The sequence below is a fragment of the Eucyclogobius newberryi genome, unplaced genomic scaffold (assembly GCF_026437365.1).
Source record: "Eucyclogobius newberryi isolate DKJ021-1_F unplaced genomic scaffold, fEucNew1.0.hap1 SCAF_16, whole genome shotgun sequence".
NCBI lineage: Eukaryota > Metazoa > Chordata > Actinopteri > Gobiiformes > Gobiidae > Eucyclogobius > Eucyclogobius newberryi.
This window is the reverse complement of record NW_027315790.1, coordinates 33,788,197-33,814,404: the sequence shown is the minus strand read 5'-3', so window position 1 is coordinate 33,814,404 and position 26,208 is coordinate 33,788,197. Positions and strand designations below refer to the sequence as shown.

Sequence of the window (26,208 nt, the reverse complement as noted above, 5' to 3'; positions counted from 1 at the left end):
CTCAAGGCTTCAGAGGCCTGAAGGTGTCAGTGGTGCTGTAGTGACCGGAGCACATGGGGCAGTGGCCCCCAAACTGGAGGAATGACTCGAGCAGATCCCTCAAGCTCCCAGGCTCCTCGGAGCCCCCTCATGCTGCGTGTGATGTGTGTAATGGGAGCGGAGGCCCCCCCCTTATTCCCTGCTGAAGCTTCCAGATGGAGGAAGCTGAAAGTCAAAGTCTTGTTACGGCTCCGCCTCCCTGCACTCCAGGCTCCTCCCCCCCTGTCGGCCGCTCTTGTTGGGTTTAGAGAGTTACGTTAAACCCCCCTTTGGCTCTTGTCTTCTGAGGGCCCCAGAGCTGACTCCTGATCCACTTTGCTGCTGTCGCTCGCTCCCGTGTGACGCACGCTTAGCCTGACCTGTCTCTAATGCTCTAAAGGGATTGGCCCGTCCCCGGAGATCCTTTAAGAACCTATTACCTGAGCTCAAGTCATTAGATCCAAGAAAGCAGCGCCGCATCGCCCTGAACCACAGCACCAAGAGCAGAGAGGAGCAGAGAGGAGCAGGCAGGAGCAGAGAGGAGCAGAGAGGAGCAGAGAGGAGCAGAGAGGAGCAGGGAGGAGCAGAGAGGAGCAGAGAGGAGCAGAGAGGAGCAGGCAGGAGCAGAGAGGAGCAGAGAGGAGCAGGGAGGAGCAGAGAGGAGCAGAGAGGAGCAGGCAGGAGCAGAGAGGAGCAGGGAGGAGCAGAGAGGAGCAGAGAGGAGCAGAGAGGAGCAGAGAGGAGCAGAGAGGAGCAGGCAGGAGCAGAGAGGAGCAGGGAGGAGCAGAGAGGAGCAGAGAGGAGCAGGGAGGAGCAGAGAGGAGCAGGGAGGAGCAGGCAGGAGCAGAGAGGAGCAGAGAGGAGCAGGGAGGAGCAGAGAGGAGCAGGGAGGAGCAGAGAGGAGCAGAGAGGAGAAGAGAAGAGCAGAGAGGAGCAGAGAAGAGCAGGGAGGAGCAGAGAAGAGCAGAGAGGAGCAGGGAGGAGCAGAGAGGAGCAGAGAAGAGCAGAGAGGAGCAGAGAGCAGCAGGGAGGAGCAGGCAGGAGCAGAGAGGAGGGAGGGAGGAGCAGAGAGGCGCAGAGAGGAGCAGGGAGGAGCAGAGAGGAGGAGGGAGGAGCAGAGAGGAGCAGAGAGGAGCAGGGAGGAGCAGGGAGGAGCAGAGAGGAGCAGAGAGGAGCAGGCAGGAGCAGAGAGGAGCAGGGAGGAGCAGAGAGGAGCAGAGAGGAGCAGGGAGGAGCAGAGAGGAGCAGGGAGGAGCAGAGAGGAGCAGAGAGGAGCAGGGAGGAGCAGAGAGGAGCAGAGAGGAGCAGGGAGGAGCAGAGAGGAGCAGAGAGGAGCAGGCAGGAGCAGAGAGGAGCAGAGAGGAGCAGAGAGGAGCAGGGAGGTGCAGGGAGGAGCAGGCAGGAGCAGAGAGGAGCAGAGAGGAGCAGAGAGGAGCAGAGAGGAGCAGGCAGGAGCAGAGAGGAGCAGGGAGGAGCAGGGAGGAGCAGAGAGGAGCAGGGAGGAGCAGAGAAGAGCAGGGAGGAGCAGGCAGGAGCAGAGAGGAGCAGAGAGGAGCAGGGAGGAGCAGAGAGGAGCAGAGAGGAGCAGGCAGGAGCAGAGAGGAGCAGGGAGGAGCAGAGAGGAGCAGAGAGGAGCAGGCAGGAGCAAAGAGGAGCAGGGAGGAGCAGAGAGGAGCAGAGAGGAGCAGGGAGGAGCAGAGAGGAGCAGAGAGGAGCAGGCAGGAGCAGAGAGGAGCAGGGAGGAGCAGAGAGGAGCAGAGAGGAGCAGGCAGGAGCAGAGAGGAGCAGGGAGGAGCAGAGAGGAGCAGGGAGGAGCAGGCAGGAGCAGAGAGGAGCAGAGAGGAGCAGGGAGGAGCAGAGAGGAGCAGAGAGGAGCAGAGAGGAGCAGGGAGGAGCAGAGAAGAGCAGAGAGGAGCAGGGAGGAGCAGAGAGGAGCAGAGAAGAGCAGAGAGGAGCAGAGAGCAGCAGGGAGGAGCAGGCAGGAGCAGAGAGGAGGGAGGGAGGAGCAGAGAGGAGCAGAGAGGAGCAGGGAGGAGCAGAGAGGAGGAGGGAGGAGCAGAGAGGAGCAGAGAGGAGCAGGGAGGAGCAGAGAAGAGCAGGGAGGAGCAGGCAGGAGCAGAGAGGAGCAGAGAGGAGCAGGGAGGAGCAGAGAGGAGCAGAGAGGAGCAGGCAGGAGCAGAGAGGAGCAGGGAGGAGCAGAGAGGAGCAGAGAGGAGCAGAGAGGAGCAGGGAGGAGCAGGCAGGAGCAGAGAGGAGCAGAGAGGAGCAGAGAGGAGCAGGGAGGAGCAGAGAGGAGCAGAGAGGAGCAGGCAGGAGCAGAGAGGAGCAGGGAGGAGCAGAGAGGAGCAGGGAGGAGCAGGCAGGAGCAGAGAGGAGCAGAGAGGAGCAGGGAGGAGCAGAGAGGAGCAGAGAGGAGCAGAGAGGAGCAGGGAGGAGCAGAGAAGAGCAGAGAGGAGCAGGGAGGAGCAGAGAGGAGCAGAGAAGAGCAGAGAGGAGCAGAGAGCAGCAGGGAGGAGCAGGCAGGAGCAGAGAGGAGGGAGGGAGGAGCAGAGAGGCGCAGAGAGGAGCAGGGAGGAGCAGAGAGGAGGAGGGAGGAGCAGAGAGGAGCAGAGAGGAGCAGGGAGGAGCAGAGAGGAGCAGAGAGGAGCAGGCAGGAGCAGAGAGGAGCAGAGAGGAGCAGAGAGGAGCAGAGAGGAGCAGTGTGTCACTTCCTGCCTCGCTGGCTCCGACCTCTGACCTGTGGGCGGGGCTGGAGACATTTATTGATAATATAGTTTTCAAAGCTGCATTAAAATATCATGAGAGAATAAAGAGAAAAAAGAAAATAAAAGAGAAATATAGCCGCAAGCGGCAATGATCGGCCCTCGCCACGCCGCCGCCACACCGCCGCCACGCCGCAAGAGGAGGGGGCGCTAACGCGCCCCAATTGTCCTTTTATCACGCCTACTGCTGAATCTGTGACGCTGTCACATGTTCTCCCCTTTGTTTTACCATCAAAAAGCAATTTTATTTTGAATTCTTGGCAAAATGTGCGGCTTTGCCGCACAGACACCGTGACTCTTTGAATGAAAATGTGGATAACTTTTGATGGTCCTGAAGATGAGTCTCACCAAATTTCAGATTAATAGGGCTGACGCCCTGAGGGGGAGGAGTTTGTGAAAGTCTAAAGTGTAAACATGTTCTGGCCCCATTGGAATAACATGGGAGGTTTCGGTCATCGTTACGGCAACGCCATAACAATTATGACATGGGTCTCATTGACTTTTTTGATGGGGATGCTAAAATTGAGTTGTGTGTCAAATTTCATATAATTTCGCAAAACTAAACATTTAACCTCCATATAAAATCTGTAGGGGGCGCTGTGGCGCCAAATGAATTTATTTCACTTCAAGTAGGTTTAGGGCAAAGAGTTTAACAACTGATTCTAATTTGACGCAATTCGGACTTTATCTGCGCAAACGGCAGAAATTTTAAATATGGGAGATTTCTGAAATTTTAGTTACAGTTTGCGGCTTCGCCGCACAGAGACCGTGAGAAGTATCAATGTAATTTGGATAACTTTTGATGTCCCACTCCTCAGTAGCATTTTCACCAAATTTCAGCTTTTTAGGGCCAACGCCCTGGGAGGAGTTCGTAAAAGTACGACGTTTGGAAAGACTCCGAAGTCATGTTTAGCCATTTTTGAAGCAATATGGCCGACATTTGGTTCGGGGGACGGCGTTGCCGTAATAATATTTTTTACTTCTCTTGTCACCATCTACCTCTGCGCCAAATTTCATGATTCTACGATCAGATTTTTTTTGGGTCATTTCCCATCTCTCAATGCATTTTTGGTACATTTGGTGGCGCTGACGCGCCAATTTTTTTTATTTTAGAAAAGGGAAATAGCCAGAATGTAGAGAGGCACGATTTTTAGAGGTGTGCAAATTTTTGTGACTTTTCGTCAATGTTCACTGGGTGAAAAATAGGGGGGTTGGTCCCGAGAAGAAGAAGAAAGAAAGAAAGAAAGAAAGAATAATATTCCGATGCGAAAACAATGTTTCCCATTTTTCAAATATCATAAACTATACATTTTCGGAAAGCGCTCGCGCTTTCCTACCTCATGGTGTGGGTCCCTGGTCACTGACGGGTACTTTCGATAATTTTGAGTGGGCTCCGCCCACTTTGTGTTTTTGGCCCTCTATACAGTAATAATGTTCAATTTTTGCATTACATGCTTATATGCACGGAACATGCAAGAGATGGGGAACGTATTCGTGAGCTACTTAGCGCAAATGAGTGCTTTATATGGGGATGACGACCGCTTCGCGGTCGTCATCCCAATGTAAAGTGCTCGTTTAGTGCGAACTTTTGCACGGGCTTCGCCCGTTTACAACGGTAATGTTCCATTTTCCTACAACTAATTAGTATGCACGGGGCGTGCATGAGTGGAGGAGTGCGTTAGTGAGTGTTTGGAAGTGGGCGAGCGCTTCGCGCTCGATTTCGTGCGCACTACGTGCGCACTTTCGCAGCCGTGCTTCGCACGGCCTTACGAGATTAATAGGCCTCTCGCCAGCTTGTGGCGCTCGGGCCTAATAAAGAGAAATATAGCCGCAAGCGATGCTCATGTGGCAATGATCGGCCCTCGCTACGCCGCCACCGCTGCCACGCCACAAGAGGAGGGGGCGTGGCTAACGCGCCCCAATGGTCCTTTTATTACGCCTACTGCTGAATCTGTGACGCTGTCACATCTTCTCCCCTTTGTTTTACATCAAAAAGCTATTTTATTTTGAATTCTTGGCAAAATGTGCGGCTTTGCCGCACAGACACCGTGACTCTTTGAATAAAAATGTGGATAACTTTTGATGGTCCACCCCTGAAGATGAGTCTCACCAAATTTCAGGTTAATAGGGCAAACGCCCTAAGAGGAGTTTGTGAAAGTATGAAGTGTAAACATGTTCTGGCGATTTCCCCATTGGAATAACATGGGAGGTTTTGGTCATCGCTACGGCAACGCCATAACAATTATGACATGAGTCATTGACTTTTTTGATGGGGCCAAAATTGAGTTGTGTGTCAAATTTCATATAATTTCGCACAACTAAATATTTAACCTCCATATAAAATCTGTAGGGGGCGCTGTGGCTCCAAATTAATTTATTTCACTTCAAGTAGGTTTAGGGCAAAGAGTTTAACAACTGATTCTAATTTGACGCAATTCGGACTTTATCTGCGCAAACGGCAGAAATGTTAAATTTGGGAGATTTCTGAAATTATTGCTACAGTTTGCGGCTCCGCCGCACAGAGACCGTGAGAGGGTCAATGTCATTTGAATAACTTTTGATGTCCCACTCCTCAGTAGCATTTTCACCAAATTTCAGCTTTTTAGAGCCAACGCCCTGGGAGGAGGTCGTAAAAGTACGACGTTTGGAAAAACTCCGAAGTCATGTTTAGCCATTTTTGAAGCAATATGGCCGACATTTGGTTGGGCGGACGGCGTTGCCGTAATAATATTTTTTACTTCTCTTGTCACCATCTACCTCTGCGCCAAATTTCATGATTCTACGATCAGATTTTTTTGGGGTCATTTCCCATCTCTCAATGCATTTCTGGTACATTTGGGGCTGACGAGCACATTTTTTTATTTTAGAAAAGAGAAATAGCCAAAATGTAGAGGCACGATTTTTAGAGGTGTGAACATTTTTGTGACTTTTGTGAAGAAGAAGAAGAAGAAGAAGAAGAAGAAGAGGAAGAAGAAGAAGAAGAAGAAGAAGAAGAAGAAGAAGAAGAAGAAGAAGAAGAAGAAGAAGAAGAAGAAGAAGAAGAGGAAGAAGAAGAAGAAGAAGAAGAAGAGGAAGAAGAAGAAGAAGAAGAAGAAGAGGAAGAAGAAGAAGAAGAAGAAGAAGAAGAAGAAGAAGAAGAAGAAGAAGAAGAAGAAGAAGAAGAAGAAGAAGAAGAAGAAGAAGAAGAAGAAGAAGAAGAAGAAGAAGAAGAAGAAGAATATTCCGATGCGAAAACAATGTTTCCCATTTTTCAAATATCATAAACTATACATTTTCGGAAAGCGCTCGCGCTTTCCTACCTCATGGTGTGGCTCCCTGGTCACTGACGGGTACTTTCGTTAATTTTGAGTGGGCTCCGCCCACTTTGTGTTTTTGGCCCTCTATACAGTAATAATGTTCAATTTTTGCATTACATGCTTATATGTACGGAACATGCAAGAGATGGGGAACGTATTCGTGAGCTACTTAGGGCAAATGAGTGCTTTACATTGGGATGACGACCGCTTTACTAATAAAATCACAAACAAAAGAGAAAAGTGCAAAGAAAAAATCCTTTCAGTCATATGCACAGCTAAACAAAACTGTTTTTAGCTTAGATTTGAACATTGAGTAGAAGCCTGTTTCACATCTTCAGGAAGACTGTTCCAGATTTTAGCTGCATGAAACTGAAACGCAGATTCCCCATGTTTTGTCCTGACTCTGGCACCAGCAGGAGGCCGGTCCCTGAGGTCCTCAGAGTCCGAGATGGTTCATATGGCACTTACATATCCAAGATGTACTTTGGTGCTAGGCCATGGAGAGACTTGTACACAAGCAGAGCTGCTTTAAAGTCTCTTCTCTGAGCCACAGTGGGCAGTGCAGAGACCTGAGAACAGGACTAATGTGATCATACTTCCTGGTTCTGGTCAGGACCCGAGCAGCAGCGTTCTGGATGTACTGCAGCTGTTTTACAGCTCGTTTGGAGAGACCAGTGAGCGGCCGTTACAGTCTAATCTACTGGAGACAAACGCATGGATAAGTCTCTCCAAATCTGGTTTTGACACTATATTTTTGATTTTGGCAATGTTTTTTAGATGGTAAAAAGCTGCTGATGTTATTGATTTGATGTGGCTATTAAAGTTCAAGTCTGAGTCCATTATTACCCCCAGATTTCTAATTTGGTTTGTAGGTTTTAGAGCGAGACTCTGGAGGTGACGCTAACACTTTCTCTTTGTTTCTGTGGGCCAAAAACGATTATTTCAGTCTTGTCTGTTCAGCTGGAGAAAGTTGTTTTGCATCCACAAACTGATCTGTTGGATGCAGTGACAGAGTGAATCTACTGGTCCACATTCACCTGCCGATAGTGAAACATAGATCTGACTCGTCTGCATAATTGTGATAGGACACATTTTCACTGCGTATCAACTGACCTAACGGCAGCATGTAGAGGTTGAACAGAAGGGGACCCAGGACTGACCCTTGGGGCACTCCACAGGTCAGGGTCATGTGGTCTGAGACACAGCTACCAATTTCAACAAAGTACTTCCTGTCTTCCAGATAGGACCTTAACCAGTTTAGCGCAGTGCCAGTGATGCCCACCCAGTCCTCTTGTCTCTGTAAGAGGATCCCATGATCGACAGTGTCAAAAGCAGCATCAGATCTAACAGAATTAAGACTGAGGCTTTGCCCGTGTCAGTTTTCAGGCGGATGTCATTTGTCACCTTGACAAGAGCAGTCTCAGTGCTGTGATGAGGTCTAAAACCTGACTGAAAAACATCAAATGAGTTGTTTATTAAGAGGAAATCTGTGACTGTTGTAAACAACCTTTTCAAGGACTTTGCCCCAAAATGGTAGATTAGAGATGGGCCGGTAATGACTCAGTACTGCGGCATCAAGACTGCTCTTCTTTAGGAGAGGCTTTATGACCGCAGTTTTCAAAGACATTGGGAATGTTCCAGATTGAAGCGACATGTTAACTATGTGAGTGAATGGTGCTAACAAACTGTTCAGCACAGACTTTAGAAATCTGGTGGGTAACACATCAAGGCAGCATGTAGATGAACTCAGACTGGTGATGATCTCATGGACAGTTTTGTCAGTTACTGGTGCAAAGTGAGTTAGCTCTAAGTGTCTTGGTGGTTTTAGGGTAATTTTTTGTATTGTGGGATTTATAGCATTTTTAATGCCCTGAACTTTGTCATTAAAGAATAATGCAAACTCATTACACTTGGATGTGGAAATGAGTTCTAACGGCAGCTGAGCTGGAGGGTTTGTTAATCTGTTTACTGTGGCAAACAGGACACGCGAGTTGTTACTGCAGCTTCCAATTATTTCAGAAAAATATCTTTCCCTAGTTCTACATAAGATTAGGTTGTACATGTTCAGCTTTTCTTTGTAAATCTCTTTTTGAACCTGGAGCTTTGACTTGCGCCATATCTCTCCTCTCTCCTCCCTCTCTCCTCACTCTCTCCTCTCTCCTCTCTCCTCATTCTCTCCTCTCTCCTCACTCTCTCCTCTCTCCTCACTCTCTCCTCTCTCCTCACTCTCTCCTCACTCTCTCCTCTCTCCTCCCTCTCTCCTCTCTCTCTCCTCTCTCTCTCCTCTCTCTCTCCTCACTCTCTCCTCTCTCCTCACTCTCTCCTCACTCTCTCCTCTCTCTCTCCTCCCTCTCTCCTCCCTCTCTCCTCCCTCACTTTCTCCTCTCTCTCTCTCTCCTCCCTCCCTCTTTCCTCTCTCTCACCGTCTCTCTCTCCTCTCTCTCTCTCTCTCTCTCTCTCTCTCTCCTCTCTCTCTCTTCTCTCTCTCCTCTCTCTCTCCTCCCTCCTTCACTCCCTCCTCCCTCTCTCCTCCCTCCCTCTTTCCTCTCTCTCTCCTCTCTCTCTTTCTCTATCTCTCTCTCTCTCTCCTCTCTCTCTCCTCCCTCTCTCCTCCCTCTCTCCTCCCTCTCTCCTCCCTCTCTCCTCTCTCTCTCCTCTCTCTCTTCACCTGCCTGTGTCTTCTGACCTCATAACCTGATTTCCTCTGCACCAATGAGGTGACTTCCTGCCGGTCGGGCCTCGCTCCTGTTGCCATTTCCATCTCTGAGCCTTATCCCCTCATCCCTGATCCCTTCATCCTCTCCAATCCTGATCTGGAGCGAGAGACAGAGAGAGAGACAGAGAGACAGAGAGACAGAGAGAGAGAGAGAGAGAGAGAGAGAGAGAGAGAGAGAGACGGAGGGAAAGAAGGCGAGGGCGGGAGCGAGAGAGAGAGTCAGGAGCCACAGGGGGAAAAGCATTGTCCGCAGCACTCGCCGAGGGACGCGCAGGTGTACAGGTGAGTGACGCCCGCGCTCGTCTGCCCCAGACTCTCTTTACCTCTCTTTACCCCTCTTTACCTCTCTTTACCTCTCTTTACCTCTCGTTACCCCTCTTTACCTCTCGTTACCCCTCTTTACCTCTCGTTACCCCTCTTTACCTCTCTTTACCCCTGCGTTCACATCGTTTCTCTCGTTTCTCGTTCGATCGGACTGCATTTCGCGGCGCTCGAAATGGAGCTGCACCAGATGCTAAAAACGGGTCGTGGACGGGTCGTCGTGTCGTCGTCGCCGTGGAGCGCTTTCGCCTCATGACGACTTATAACGAGCTCAAACGGTTGTGTCACCGCACGAAGCAGTTTCACTTTCACGTTCTGTTTAACATTTCTGTCATTTGCAGACGATTCTCGCTTAGTGTCATTGTTGCTAAGCGAAGGGGCGAAACGATCGCCGCGCGGGAAGTTTAAATGTACGAATCGGGACCTCGCGTTTGTGCATTTTCTTTTTTTTGGGGGGGGGTGGGGGGGGCGTTCCTTTTCGGGTGAACGGCAGCTCGTCCCCCTCGACCTCTGCACCCGCGCTGTCCCCGCCCCGGGCCCCCGGATCAAACGCGGTGTGATTCTTTAAACCGTCTCAAGGTGATCTTTGGATTGGCGTAGCGGGGGCCAAAGAGGATTGAGGCCCGAGCGTTTTTATCCCGGGCACGAGCCACTTACGGCGGGACACACACTCGCCCTTTTAGCCCCAGAGTGGGACGGTCACAGTACGGGCACGGTGGGAAGGAGCTCGTCCTAAAATGGTCGAATTCAAGTCGAGTTTAAGTTTGACGATTAGCGCTGCAAGAATATTCACAGTGCAATTAACAAGCGACATAAAAAAGCTGTGAAAAAAACTGCCGACACGGGAGTTTGGCCCTTTATAAACGTGTCCTGAAGTGCAAAGGGCTCTCGGATTAGATCGGCCGCTCGGATGTGAGACTTTTCTGAGATGTAAACGCTCCTGGACGAGTTTCAAACGGTCCAAATGTCACAGTCGGTGCTGGACAGTCTCTAAAAAGAAGCCCACGTTTAATATGAACTGTCTTTGCCCTGAAACTGGGTCGATGAAAGTCGTGTAGTAACTCGGGATTAGCTCGCTGGCTTATGCGTTTGAGTGAGCTAAGTAGGAAGTCTCTAAGTGGCTTTGAACGTATGGAAAACTTTACGGTCTTTGACAGGAGCGTTTACGCACAAAAACCACGTCAAAACTAATGCACGAGGTGTTTTTGGGACAAACGTCAAACGATCGGCTTTAAAAACGAGCAAATGACATGAGATTAGTGCAATTAACGTCAACTTTGACATGAAAACCATCACACGAAACACTTATTGAGAGTTAACTTCCTTTTTTTTACAGATTAGTTCATTGATTTTGCATTTGTGAGAAAAGTTGGCCGTTCTGTTCTGTGATATTCTCAAATGTTGTAAATGTGAGTTTTGCCTGATCGAAATCGCTTAAAGTCCTGACAAAACATGTGGTTTCGCTCGGCCTCTTAAAGCCACTGGCACATTTACAACACGTAAAGTTACCGTTACACGCCGCGCATTTTACATTCTGGACCTGACAAACGGCGACTCCTGCGCGAGCGAGAGACTTCCTGCCACTTGCACAATGTCTTCGCTTTGGCCCGAACACAAAAGTGAATAATCCTGTCAGAGCCGGAGGTCGCGGGCTAAGCTAACGTCATCTCATTAAACTGCGCTAAGGCAGCCGTCGCTAGCGCACGCCTTTCACTTTCCTGCAATGCCGCCTTCAGCACGTTAGCATACGGCGTCGGAGCTACGGGTCGTGAGTTGCGCGACACGAAAAGCTGCGAGGAAACGTTGGTCTAAAAAGGAGCAAATACGCAAGGACGCTAACGTTTGTAGATGCTAACGACCCTACAATGCTATGTAACGAGATCAGTACAACGCGGGTATTAGGATTAGCGCTAACAAGCTCGCGTTGGTCGTGATCGCTCGTCTTTCAAGGTCGAATAACTTCAGCGTTGATCGGTTCGGCTCTGTACGTCCGGCTCCTCTGCGTTTTCACCGCTCAAGCTAACTCCAGGTCCAACTGCACCGCAAAGACAGCAAAGTCACAAACGCGGGACGCTTACGGACACGTCGCCGGTCGAGAGGTCGAGGGAATCTAGCACGGCGTTGGAATGTTGTTCATTTGAATGACCCGCCCTAATATTACAACAAAGACAATTGCATTTATCGTATCGTATCAAAGTTCGGTGGCGTTTTGTCTTGAATCCATCGACGGAAAAATGCACCGTAGCGTTGTTCAGTGGAGCGCTTTTAGGGACCTCACAGTCTGCACTCGCAAATCTTACATGTAATTATCATAATAAATTGGGCAAAAAGGCTGAACTCCAACTCAATTTGAGGCACTTTGTATCGTTCTAATGCATATTCAAACAGATGAATGTATGAGACTTCTTTTCAAAATGTAATAAGTGAAGGATCAAGAAGGTCAAAAAGGTCAAATTATCCTTCTTTGAACAAAAATGGGGGCCTTAGATACACCTCGCCCCCCGTTTACACCCCCCATCCCCATCACCAAACCAAAACAACAGAGCTAAGCTGACAGTCGTGAGTTAGCTCCTCCCTTTGGACACATATCGGGGGCGGTCCCTGCAGATGCACACTGGACGAGGGGCGTGTCCGCTCTGCAAAACCCCTTGTCCAGACAGAAGTCAACCGTCGTTTCAGAATCGGAAGAAAAGGAACAAACTGGGAACTTAATTCTAAAATATACAACAAACGTGGAGGAAAAAGTGATTGTTGAAGTCTGACCTTACAGGTGTCTCGTGAGTGGTGACCTCGATTGTGTTTTTAAGTATTTATGAAGACTTCCTTTCTATTGCCTGCTACGTTTCATTCTTATTTGCAGCACATTAATCATCCATTCGAGGTGCTGAACGATTCCAGGGATAAAAACGTGAACCCGAGCAGCCGAAAGGTGCCACGGTCCCGGCCCTTTAATCGGATGAGACTTAACCCGGGCCTCAGATCCCAGACCCACTGAACCGAGCGCGTTCCCGACTCCTCCCACGTCCCCCGTCGAGCCCCGCCTCCTTCCGCACGGTCGACCAACCCCCGGCCCGAGACGCCGCAGCTTAATCGGATCGTCGCCTAATTCACTTAAACGACTTTGGGTGACTTTCCCCCGCGACTTAAGAACCACCATCAAAGTGACGGGTTCAGTTTTCATGTCGAGGATTCGTGCGGCTTTTTCCCAAAACACTTTGATCGTTTGTTTCGCGCACTTGTTGTATCGTTTTTTGGCGCTCGACTACTTCAGACGCCTCGATCGTAGAGTCAGATTTGGGTGTTTCGGGTGCGACTTGCATGAGCCGGTACGAGTATGTGGCAAAAGGAGCGATATTGCAATACTTCCGGCCGACGCGGTGATCGACGGTTGTACTGCCTCAACGCCGAGCTCCTGAAAGCGTATTTTAGTCATGATTAACTTGCGGATTTGTGGCTGTTACATGTTTTATTTTGACTACGTTTTACAACAGTGAGACTCAAAGGTCACGGTCATTTCCTTATTGCAGCACTTAACGGCCGGATTGCTGTCATTTCCAACATTGTGCACGAGTGTTGTATTGTTCCATATGTTACTTGTTTGTGAAGGTGGTTTGTAAGTGGTCCGGACCCTCAGGGGGGGCGGGGCCCCTGGGTTACTTGTCCTGACGTTGTAAAGCGATGAAGTCACGAGTCGCTGTGATGTTTTTATTTGAAGTTGTCGATTGGACCGATCGACTGAGCCGACTGGACTGATTCCCCTCCCTGTTACAGAGTGGTTCCTGGTTCAGTAACAGCCCACAGTCGCCATGGCAGCGGAGAAAGCCGAGATCGACAAACTGAAAAAGGAGTGCGACGGCCTCCGCACAAAAATCGAGGTACGGAAATATTCACAAGCCTCGATAAAAACAGTCAAAACCTATTATTGTATGAATTGACTTCATAAATAACTTTTAAAAACGCATTTAGGCTTTAACTAATGTTTCTTTGTAAAATATATATATCTCTAATAATAGTTTATTACTTTACTTAGATTACTTCACAAGTACACATTTCATTCACTTGGTTAGAGTATTTCCACTACAAGTACTTATACTATATGTTGCTAAAAGACATTGTGCTTTGCAGTGTTTCATTTCTTCCCTGAGTTGATGTTTCTGTGGCTCCAGGCGGCGCGTAAAGGGGTGAACGATGGCGACATGGCCGGGGCAGCTTCAGGCGTCAATGCTGTGGGACGAGTTCAGCTGAAGAAAAGGAAAGACCTCAAAGGGCATCTTGCTAAAATCTACTCCATGCACTGGGGAGCCGACTCCAGGTAAAGACGACCACGCCTTTAACCCCTGTGACACCTTTAATAACCCCTGTGACACCTTTAATAACCCCTGTGACACCTTTAATAACCCCTGTGACACCTTTAACCCCTATGACACCTTTAACCTTTATGATACCTTTAATAACCCCTATGACACCTTTAATAACCCCTGTGACACCTTTAACCCCTATGACACCTTTAATAACCCTGTGACACCTTTAATAACCCCTGTGACACCTTTAACCCCTGTGACACCTTTAATAACCCCTGTGACACCTTTAATAACCCCTGTGACACCTTTAATAACCCCTGTGACACCTTTAACCCCTGTGACACCTTTAATAACCCCTGTGACACCTTTAATAACCCCTGTGACACCTTTAATAACCCCTGTGACACCTTTAATAACCCCTGTGACACCTTTAACCCCTGTGACACCTTTAATAACCCCTGTGACACCTTTAATAACCCCTGTGACACCTTTAATAACCCCTGTGACACCTTTAATAACCCCTGTGACACCTTTAACCCCTGTGACACCTTTAATAACCCCTGTGACACCTTTAATAACCCCTGTGACACCTTTAATAACCCCTGTGACACCTTTAATAACCCCTGTGACACCTTTAACCCCTGTGACACCTTTAATAACCCCTGTGACACCTTTAATAACCCCTGTGACACCTTTAATAACCCCTGTGACACCTTTAATAACCCCTGTGACACCTTTAATAACCCCTGTGACACCTTTAATAACCCCTGTGACACCTTTAATAACCCCTGTGACACCTTTAACCCCTATGACACCTTTAACCTCTATGACACCTTTAATAACCCCTGTGACACCTTTAATAACCCCTGTGACACCTTTAATAACCCCTGTGACACCTTTAACCCCTATGATACCTTTAACCTCTATGATACCTTTAATAACCCCTATGACACCTTTAATGACCCCTGTGACACCTTTAACCCCTGTGACACCTTTAACCCCTATGACACCTTGAACCCCTATGACACCTTTAATGACCCTATGACACCTTTAATAACCCCTATGACACCTTTACCCCCTATGATACCTTTAATAACCCCTATGACACCTTTAATAACCCCTTTGACACCTTTAATAACACCTATGACACCTTTAATAACCTTTATGACACCTTTAATAACCCTTTGACACCTTTAATAACCCCTATGACACCTTTAATAACCCCTTTGACACCTTTAATAACCCTTTGACACCTTTAATAACCCCTTTGACACCTTTAATAACCTTTATGACACCTTTAATAACCCCTATGACACCTTTAATAACACCTATGACACCTTTAATAACCTTTATGACACCTTTAATAACCCCTATGACACCTTTAATAACACCTATGACACCTTTAATAACCTTTATGACACCTTTAATAACCCCTATGACACCTTTACCCCCTATGACACCTTTAATAACCCCTATGACACCTTTAATAACCCCTTTGACACCTTTAATAACCCCTTTGACACCTTTAATAACACCTATGACACCTTTAATAACCTTTATGACACCTTTAATAACCCCTATGACACCTTTACCCCCTATGACACCTTTAATAACCCCTATGACACCTTTAATAACCCCTTTGACACCTTTAATAACACCTATGACACCTTTAATAACCCCTATGACACCTTTACCCCCTATGATACCTTTAATAACACCTATGACACCTTTAATAACCCCTATGACACCTTTAATAACCCTATGACACCTTTAATAACCCCTTTGACACCTTTAATAACACCTATGACACCTTTAATAATCCCTATGACACCTTTAATAACACCTATGACACCTTTACCCCCTATGATACCTTTAATAACCCCTATGACACCTTTAATAACACCTATGATACCTTTAATAACCCCTATGACACCTTTAATAACACCTATGATACCTTTAATAACACCAATGACACCTTTAACCCCAATGACACCTTTAATAACCCCTATGACACCTTTAATAACACCTATGATACCTTTAATAACCCCTATGACACCTTTAATAACCCCTATGACACCTTTAATTACCCTATGACACCTTTAACCCCAATGACACCTTTAATAACCCCTATGACACCTTTAATAACACCTATGACACCTTTAACCCCTATGATACTTTTAATAACACCTATGACACCTTTAACCCCTATGATACTTTTAATAACACCTATGATACATTTAACCCCTATGATACCTCTAATAACCCCTATGACACCTTTAATAACACCTATGACACCTTTAATAACCCCTATGACACCTTTAATAACACCTATGACACCTTTAATAACACCTATGACACCTTTAACCCCTATGATACCTTTAATAACCCCTATGATACCTTTAATAACACCTATGACTCCTTTAATAACACCTATGACACCTTTAACCCCTATGACACCTTTAACCCCTATGATACCTTTAATAACACCTATGACTCCTTTAATAACACCTATGACACCTTTACCCCCTATGATACCTTTAATAACCCCTATGACACCTTTAATAACCCATATGACACCTTTAATAACACCTATGACACCTTTAATAACCCCTATGATACCTTTAATAACCCCTATGATACCTTTAATAACCCCTATGACACCTTTAATAACCCCTATGACACCTTTAACCCCTATGATACCTTTAATAACCCCTATGACACCTTTAACCCCTATGACACCTTTAACCCCTATGATACCTTTAACCCCTATGATACCTTTAATAACCCCTATGACACCTTTAATAACCCCTATGACACCTTTAATAACACCTATGACACCTTTAATAACCCCTATGATACCTTTAATAACCCCTATGATACCTTTAATAACCCCTATGACACCTTTAATAACCCCTATGACACCTTTAACCCCTATGATACCTTTAATAACCCCTATGACACCTTTAACCCCTATGACACCTTTAACCCCTATGATACCTTTAACCCCTATGATACCTTTAATAACCCCTATGACACCTTTAACCCCTATGACACCTTTAATAACCCCTATGACACCTTTAACCCCTATGATACCTTTAATAACCCCTATGATACCTTTAATAACCCCTATGACACCTTTAATAACCCCTATGACACCTTTAACCCCTATGATACCTTTAATAACCCCTATGACACCTTTAACCCCTATGACACCTTTAACCCCTATGATACCTTTAACCCCTATGATACCTTTAATAACCCCTATGACACCTTTAACCCCTATGACACCTTTAACCCCTATGACACCTTTAACCCCTATGATACCTTTAACCCCTATGATACCTTTAATAACCCCTATGATACCTTTAATAACCCCTTTGACCAGTTAACCATCACTTTTGCCAAACACTAGGGGGCGCTGACTCCAGGTACAGGCTGCAACTGCAAAACATTTTGACACCTGCATGGTTCTATGAACACTTTTGGATTTGATGCATGTTTATATTTCAAAAGTCCCAAATACTTGTACATGACTGGACGGATTTACTGAGTTCCCACCAAACCAGGACTGAACCCGGACTGAACCAGGACTGAACCAGGACTGAACCAGGTTCCTCTGAGGTCCATCTAGTACAGGCAGAGGAGGAGCAGGTGGACAGGTCAGGGCCGGGAGGCGGGGGTGGGGCATCTAAAGTTCAGTCATCACCGGAGCAGCAGCATTTCCGACATTTGAATCACAAAAACTCTTTGTGTCTTTGAAAATCAAAAGACATTTGTTTGTCTTTCGTGCATTTCAAAGAGAAGGTCTTCAGTATTTGCAGATGTCAGATAAAACGTACCGCGGTCTCTTCCTCAGACAAATGGTCAGCGCGTCACAGGACGGGAAGCTGCTCATCTGGGACACTCACACGGGAAACAAGGTGAGCTCCGGGAAACGAGCGCAAAGATGAAACAAACGTGGAACCGTAATCACACAGTGCCCCCTTGTGTCCAGTTGGTGGCGGTGCCCCTGAAGTCGGCCTGGGTCATGAGCGTAGCCTTTGCGCCCTCTGGAGACTTTGTGGCGAGCGGCGGCCTGGACAACATGTGCACGGTGTACAACGTGAAGTCGGCGAGCCCCAAGACCCTGAGAGAGCTGGACGCGCACACAGGTGAAGGACAGCGCCACCTAGCCCCGTCTCTACAAGTGTCTCTGAATGTCTCTCTGGCGCCACCTAGCCTCCTTCTTCTCCTCTACTGCACTCTTCGTTCTCTCTTCTCTCTCCATTCCGTACCTCTTCACGTTTCGTTCACGCGCTTTGAGAGATTTTGTCCAGTGTGTACCAGTCTCTACAAGTGTCTCTAAATGTCTCTCTGGCGCCTCCTAGCCTCGTTCTTCTCCTCTACCGCACTCTTAATTCTCTCTCCGTTCCGTTCACTTTTTGTTCACGCGCTTTGAGAGATTTTGTCCAGCCTGTACCAGTCTCTACTAGTGTCTCTGAATTTCTCTCTGGTCTCAGGTTATCTGGCCTGCTGCCGGTTCCTCAGCGACACAGAAATCCTCACAGCTTCTGGAGACACCACCTGGTGAGAACCTCCTTCAGTGTTTTCAAAGTCTCATTACGTCATATGGAAGTCTTTAGAACACAAATGACTCTCCCCTTTTTGTCCCCTGTTTCTCCTCTGTTCCTCTTCTGTTTCTCCCTTGTTTCTCCCCTGTTTTTCACCTGTTCCTCCCCCGACCCTCCCCCGTCTCTCCCCCATCTCTCCCCCGTCTCTCCCCCGTCCCTCCCCCGTCCCTCCCCCGTCTCTCCCCCATGTCTCCCCCGTCTCTCCCCCATCTCTCCCCCATCTCTCCCCCGTCCCTCCCCCATCTCTCCCCCGTCTCTCCCCCGTCCCTCCCCCGTCTCTCCCACGTCTCGCCCCCGTCCCGTCCCCCCTGCAGCTGCCTGTGGGACCTGGAGACGGGGAAGCAGAAGACGATCTTCACAAACCACATCGGGGACTGCATGACGTTGGCTCTGTCTCCGGATCAGAACTGCTTCATCTCCGGAGCGTGCGACTCTTTGGCCAAACTGTGGGACATCAGGGAGGGCGCGTGCAAGCAGACATTCAGCGGCCACACCAGTGACATCAACGCCATCGCCGTAAGCGCCGCTCGCCTCGCCGTTTAGTCCCAGGTCGGCAGGGACCTTCAAACCCGGCTCGTTCTGGGGTTGAAGGTTCCTGTGGACGATGACACGATGACACGATGACACGATGACACGGGCGTTATGTTCGCTCCCTTCAGGACTTTACGCCGATGTTACTATTTATAAGGAAGTCCTTAAAGTGTGCAAAGTATTCAGGAAGTCCTTAAAGTGTGTGAAGTATTCAGGAAGTCCTTAAAGTGTGTGAAGTATTCAGGAAGTCCTTAAAGTGTGTGAAGTATTCAGGAAGTCCTTAAAGTGTGTGAAGTATTCAGGAAGTCCTTAAAGTGTGTGAAGTATTCAGGAAGTCCTTAAAGTGTGTGAAGTATTCAGGAAGTTCTTAAACTGTGTGAAGTATTCAGGAAGTCCTTAAAGAGTGTGAAGTATTCAGGAAGTCCTTAAAGTGTGTGAAGTATTCAGGAAGTCCTTAAAGTGTGTGAAGTATTCAGGAAGTTCTTAAACTGTGTGAAGTATTCAGGAAGTCCTTAAAGAGTGTGAAGTATTCAGGAAGTCCTTAACGTGGGTGAAGTATTCAGGAAGTCCTTAAAGTGTGTGAAGTATTCAGGAAGTCCTTAAAGTGTCTGAAGTATTCAGGAAGTCCTTAAAGTGTGTGAAGTATTCAGGAAGTCCTTAAAGTGTCTGAAGTATTCAAGAAGTCCTTAAAGTGTGTGAAGTATTCAAGAAGTCCTTAAAGTGTGTGAAGTATTCAGGAAGTCCTTAAAGTGTGTGAAGTATTCAGGAAGTCCTTAAAGTGTGTGAAGTATTCAGGAAGTCCTTAAACTGTGTGAAGTATTCAGGAAGTCCTTAAAGAGTCTGAAGTATTCAGGAAGTCCTTAAAGAGTCTGAAGTATTCAGGAAGTCCTTAAACTGTGTGAAGTATTCAGGAAGTCCTTAAACTGTGTGAAGTATTCAGGAAGTCCTTAAAGTGTGTGAAGTATTCAGGAAGTCCTTAAACTGTGTGAAGTATTCAGGAAGTCCTTAAAGTGTGTGAAGTATTCAGGAAGTCCTTAAACTGTGTGAAGTATTCAGGAAGTCCTTAAAGTGTGTGAAGTATTCAGGAAGTCCTTAAACTGTGTGAAGTATTCAGGAAGTCCTTAAACTGTGTGAAGTATTCAGGAAGTCCTTAAAGTGTGTGAAGTATTCAGGAAGTCCTTAAACTGTGTGAAGTATTCAGGAAGTCCTTAAAGTGTGTGAAGTATTCAGGAAGTCCTTAAAGTGTGTGAAGTATTCAGGAAGTCCTTAAAGTGTGTGAAGTATTCAAGAGTCAATCAAGCTCATTGGCAGTTCAAGACTCTAAGTAAAAGTATTATAAATATCATAATGTGAGTATTGTGAGTATGTGAGTATGTGAGTATGTGAGTATGTGAGTATGTGAGTATGTGAGTATGTGAGTATGTGAGTATTGTGAGTATGTGAGTATGTGAGTATTGTGAGTATGTGAGTATGTGAGTATTGTGAGTATGTGAGTATTGTGAGTATGTGAGTATTGTGAGTATGTGAGTATGTGAGTATGTGAGTATTGTGAGTATGTGAGTATTGTGAGTATGTGAGTATGTGAGTATGTGAGTATTGTGAGTATGTGAGTATGTGAGTATTGTGAGTATGTGAGTATTGTGAGTATGTGAGTATTGTGAGTATGTGAGTATGTAAGTATGTGAGTATGTGAGTGTTGTGAGTATGTGAGTATGTGAGTATGTGAGTATGTGAGTATGTGAGTATGTGAGTATTGTGAGTATGTGAGTATTGTGAGTATGTGAGTATGTGAGTATGTGAGTATGTGAGTATTGTGAGTATGTGAGTATGTGAGTATGTGAGTATGTGAGTATGTGAGTATGTGAGTATTGTGAGTATGTGAGTATTGTGAGTATGTGAGTATGTGAGTATTGTGAGTATGTGAGTATGTGAGTATGTGAGTATGTGAGTATTGTGAGTATGTGAGTATGTGAGTATGTGAGTATGTGAGTATGTGAGTATGTGAGTATTGTGAGTATGTGAGTATTGTGAGTATGTGAGTATGTGAGTATGTGAGTATGTGAGTATGTGAGTATGTGAGTATTGTGAGTATTGTGAGTATGTGAGTATGTGAGTATGTGAGTATGTGAGTATTGTGAGTATGTGAGTATGTGAGTATGTGAGTATGTGAGTATTGTGAGTATGTGAGTATTGTGAGTATTGTGCAGTCTGGGCTGTGTTCCCCTCGTTCATTTGATTGGCGCCTTCAAATCGAGGCCTTTTCGTGTTGAACCGAAATTAATGGAGCGTTACCGTGGAGACGCCTGACCTGAGCCCGCCTCTGTCGTTGCTCAGTTCTTCCCCAGTGGAAACGCGGTGATCACCGGCTCGGACGACACCACCTTAAAGATGTACGACCTGCGCGCTGACCAGGAGGTTCTGGGGTACCAGGACGCCGGGCTCAACGCGGGCGTGACCTCTGTGACCCTGTCCAGCTCCGGGCGCCTCATCTTCTCCGGATACGACGACTTCAACTGCCACATCTGGGACGCGCTCAAGGGAGAGCGAGTCGGTCAGTGACAAATGGTTCCTGTTTCCGGACTGACCAGGACTAACCAGAGCTAACCAGGACTGACCAGGACTTACCAGGACTGACCAGGACTGACCAGGACTAACCAGAGCTAACCAGGACTGACCAGGACTTACCAGGACTGACCAGGACTGACCAGGACTGACCAGGACTGACCAGGACTAACCAGAGCTAACCAGGACTGACCAGGACTTACCAGGACTGACCAGGACTGACCAGGACTAACCAGAGCTAACCAGGACTGACCAGGACTTACCAGGACTGACCAGGACTGACCAGGACTAACCAGAGCTAACCAGAGCTAACCAGGACTGACCAGGACTGACCAGGACTGACCAGGACTAACCAGGACTAACCAGAGCTAACCAGGACTGACCAGGACTGACCAGGACTAACCAGAGCTAACCAGGACTGACCAGGACTGACCAGGACTGACCAGGACTGACCAGGACTGACCAGGACTAACCAGGACTAACCAGAGCTAACCAGGACTGACCAGGACTGACCAGGACTAACCAGAGCTAACCAGGACTGACCAGGACTTACCAGGACTGACCAGGACTGACCAGGACTAACCAGAGCTAACCAGAGCTAACCAGGACTGACCAGGACTTACCAGGACTGACCAGGACTGACCAGGACTGACCAGGACTAACCAGGACTAACCAGAGCTAACCAGGACTGACCAGGACTGACCAGGACTGACCAGGACTAACCAGGACTAACCAGAGCTAACCAGGACTGACCAGGACTGACCAGGACTAACCAGAGCTAACCAGGACTGACCAGGACTGACCAGGACTGACCAGGACTAACCAGGACAAACCAGAGCTAACCAGGACTGACCAGGACTGACCAGGACTGACCAGGACTGACCAGGACTAACCAGGACTAACCAGAGCTAACCAGGACTGACCAGGACTGACCAGGACTAACCAGAGCTTACCAGGACTGACCAGGACTGACCAGGACTAACCAGAGCTAACCAGAGCTAACCAGGACTGACCAGGACTTACCAGGACTGACCAGGACTGACCAGGACTGACCAGGACTAACCAGGACTAACCAGAGCTAACCAGGACTGACCAGGACTGACCAGGACTAACCAGGACAAACCAGAGCTAACCAGGACTGACCAGGACTGACCAGGACTGACCAGGACTGACCAGGACTAACCAGAGCTAACCAGGACTGACCAGGACTGACCAGGACTAACCAGAGCTAACCAGGACTGACCAGGACTTACCAGGACTGACCAGGACTAACCAGAGCTAACCAGAGCTAACCAGGACTGACCAGGACTGACCAGGACTGACCAGGACTGACCAGGACTTACCAGGACTGACCAGGACTGACCAGGACTAACCAGAGCTAACCAGGACTGACCAGGACTTACCAGGACTGACCAGGACTGACCAGGACTGACCAGGACTGACCAGGACTAACCAGAGCTAACCAGGACTGACCAGGACTTACCAGGACTGACCAGGACTGACCAGGACAAACCAGAGCTAACCAGAGCTAACCAGGACTGACCAGGACTTACCAGGACTGACCAGGACTGACCAGGACTGACCAGGACTAACCAGGACTAACCAGGACTAACCAGGACTGACCAGGACTGACCAGGACTGACCAGGACTAACCAGGACAAACCAGAGCTAACCAGGACTGACCAGGACTGACCAGGACTGACCAGGACTGACCAGGACTAACCAGAGCTAACCAGAGCTAACCAGGACTGACCAGGACTTACCAGGACTGACCAGGACTGACCAGGACTGACCAGGACTAACCAGGACTAACCAGAGCTAACCAGGACTGACCAGGACTGACCAGGACTGACCAGGACTAACCAGGACAAACCAGAGCTAACCAGGACTGACCAGGACTGACCAGGACTGACCAGGACTGACCAGGACTAACCAGGACTAACCAGAGCTAACCAGGACTGACCAGGACTGACCAGGACTAACCAGAGCTAACCAGGACTGACCAGGACTTACCAGGACTGACCAGGACTAACCAGAGCTAACCAGAGCTAATCAGGACTGACCAGGACTGACCAGGACTCACCAGGACTGACCAGGACTTACCAGGACTGACCAGGACTGACCAGGACTAACCAGAGCTAACCAGGACTGACCAGGACTTACCAGGACTGACCAGGACTGACCAGGACTGACCAGGACTGACCAGGACTAACCAGAGCTAACCAGGACTGACCAGGACTTACCAGGACTGACCAGGACTGACCAGGACTAACCAGAGCTAACCAGGACTGACCAGGACTTACCAGGACTGACCAGGACTGACCAGGACTAACCAGAGCTAACCAGAGCTAACCAGGACTGACCAGGACTGACCAAGACTGACCAGGACTAACCAGGACTAACCAGAGCTAACCAGGACTGACCAGGACTGACCAGGACTAACCAGAGCTAACCAGGACTGACCAGGACTGACCAGGACTGACCAGGACTAACCAGGACTGACCAGGACTGACCAGGACTGACCAGGACTAACCAGGACTAACCAGAGCTAACCAGGACTGACCAGGACTGACCAGGACTAACCAGAGCTAACCAGGACTGACCAGGACTTACCAGGACTGACCAGGACTGACCAGGACTAACCAGAGCTAACCAGAGCTAACCAGGACTGACCAGGACTTACCAGGACTGACCAGGACTGACCAGGACTGACCAGGACTAACCAGGACTAACCAGAGCTAACCAGGACTGACCAGGACTGACCAGGTATGACCAGGACTAACCAGGACTAACCAGAGCTAACCAGGACTGACCAGGACTGACCAGGACTAACCAGAGCTAACCAGGACTGACCAGGACTGACCAGGACTGACCAGGACTAACCAGGACTAACCAGAGCTAACCAGGACTGACCAGGACTGACCAGGACTAACCAGGACTAACCAGAGCTAACCAGGACTGACCAGGACTGACCAGGACTAACCAGAGCTAACCAGGACTGACCAGGACTTACCAGGACTGACCAGGACTGACCAGGACTAACCAGAGCTAACCAGAGCTAACCAGGACTGACCAGGACTGACCAGGACTGACCAGGACTAACCAGGACTAACCAGAGCTAACCAGGACTGACCAGGACTGACCAGGACTAACCAGAGCTAACCAGGACTGACCAGGACTGACCAGGACTGACCAGGACTAACCAGGACTAACCAGAGCTAACCAGGACTGACCAGGACTGACCAGGACTGACCAGGACTAACCAGGACTAACCAGAGCTAACCAGGACTGACCAGGACTGACCAGGACTAACCAGAGCTAACCAGGACTGACCAGGACTTACCAGGACTGACCAGGACTGACCAGGACTAACCAGAGCTAACCAGAGCTAACCAGGACTGACCAGGACTGACCAGGACTGACCAGGACTGACCAGGACTAACCAGGACTAACCAGAGCTAACCAGGACTGACCAGGACTGACCAGGACTGACCAGGACTAACCAGGACTAACCAGAGCTAACCAGGACTGACCAGGACTGACCAGGACTGACCAGGACTAACCAGGACTAACCAGAGCTAACCAGGACTGACCAGGACTGACCAGGACTGACCAGAGCTAACCAGGACTGACCAGGACTGACCAGGACTTACCAGGACTGACCAGGACTGACCAGGACTAACCAGAGCTAACCAGAGCTAACCAGGACTGACCAGGACTGACCAGGACTGACCAGGACTGACCAGGACTGACCAGGACTAACCAGGACTAACCAGAGCTAACCAGGACTGACCAGGACTGACCAGGACTGACCAGGACTAACCAGGACTAACCAGAGCTAACCAGGACTGACCAGGACTGACCAGGACTGACCAGGACTGACCAGGACTAACCAGGACTAACCAGAGCTAACCAGGACTGACCAGGACTGACCAGGACTAACCAGAGCTAACCAGGACTGACCAGGACTGACCAGGACTGACCAGGACTGACCAGGACTTACCAGGACTGACCAGGACTGACCAGGACTGACCAGGACTAACCAGAGCTAACCAGAGCTAACCAGGACTGACCAGGACTGACCAGGACTAACCAGAGCTAACCAGGACTGACCAGGACTGACCAGGACTAACCAGGACTAACCAGAGCTAACCAGGACTGACCAGGACTGACCAGGACTAACCAGGACTAACCAGAGCTAACCAGGACTGACCAGGACTGACCAGGACTGACCAGGACTGACCAGGACTAACCAGGACTAACCAGAGCTAACCAGGACTGACCAGGACTGAACAGGACTGACCAGGACTGACCAGGACTAACCAGGACTAACCAGAGCTAACCAGGACTGACCAGGACTAACCAGAGCTAACCAGGACTGACCAGGACTGACCAGGACTGACCAGGACTAACCAGGACTAACCAGAGCTAACCAGGACTGACCAGGACTGACCAGGACTAACCAGAGCTAACCAGGACTAACCAGAGCTAACCAGGACTGACCAGGACTGACCAGGACTGACCAGAGCTAACCAGGACTGACCAGGACTGACCAGGACTGACCAGGACTGACCAGGACTAACCAGGACTAACCAGAGCTAACCAGGACTGACCAGGACTAACCAGGACTAACCAGAGCTAACCAGGACTGACCAGGACTAACCAGAGCTAACCAGGACTGACCAGGACTGACCAGGACTGACCAGGACTAACCAGGACTAACCAGAGCTAACCAGGACTGACCAGGACTGACCAGGACTGACCAGAGCTAACCAGGACTGACCAGGACTAACCAGGACTAACCAGAGCTAACCAGGACTGACCAGGACTGACCAGGACTAACCAGAGCTAACCAGGACTAACCAGAGCTAACCAGGACTGACCAGGACTGACCAGGACTGACCAGAGCTAACCAGGACTGACCTGGACTGACCAGGAGACATTTTGACCGCCTCTCTTCTCCCGCTGCAGGCGTCTTGTCCGGCCACGACAACAGGGTCAGCTGTGTGGGCGTGCCCCTGGACGGGATGGGCGTGTGCACCGGCTCCTGGGACAGTTTCCTCAAACTGTGGAACTAAAGCATCCTCAAGA

The 26,208-nt window shown here is 48.7% G+C and overlaps 1 protein-coding gene across 1 annotated transcript; it reads left to right on the top strand.

Moving 5' to 3' along the window:
• Positions 1–9,021: 9,021 nt before the first annotated feature.
• Positions 9,022–26,208, top strand: gnb3b (guanine nucleotide binding protein (G protein), beta polypeptide 3b). The gene is made up of 9 exons (XM_072448317.1): positions 9,022–9,074; positions 12,887–12,988; positions 13,280–13,425; positions 17,271–17,334; positions 17,409–17,565; positions 17,914–17,980; positions 18,339–18,540; positions 20,890–21,106; positions 26,089–26,208. Exons 2-9 carry the CDS (start codon positions 12,920–12,922, stop codon positions 26,193–26,195), a joined length of 1,029 nt encoding a protein of 342 aa, XP_072304418.1. The 5' UTR covers positions 9,022–9,074; positions 12,887–12,919; the 3' UTR covers positions 26,196–26,208.

Bases quoted from the DNA above. Each gene is read 5' to 3' on its own strand.
- gnb3b (XM_072448317.1), top strand. From the start codon at position 12,920: ATGGCAGCGGAGAAAGCCGAGATCGACAAACTGAAAAAGGAGTGCGAC. The intron at 18,541-20,889 runs GTAAGCGCCGCT...GTCGTTGCTCAG, and splicing joins GTGACATCAACGCCATCGCC to TTCTTCCCCAGTGGAAACGC. The intron at 21,107-26,088 runs GTCAGTGACAAA...CTCCCGCTGCAG, and splicing joins GCTCAAGGGAGAGCGAGTCG to GCGTCTTGTCCGGCCACGAC.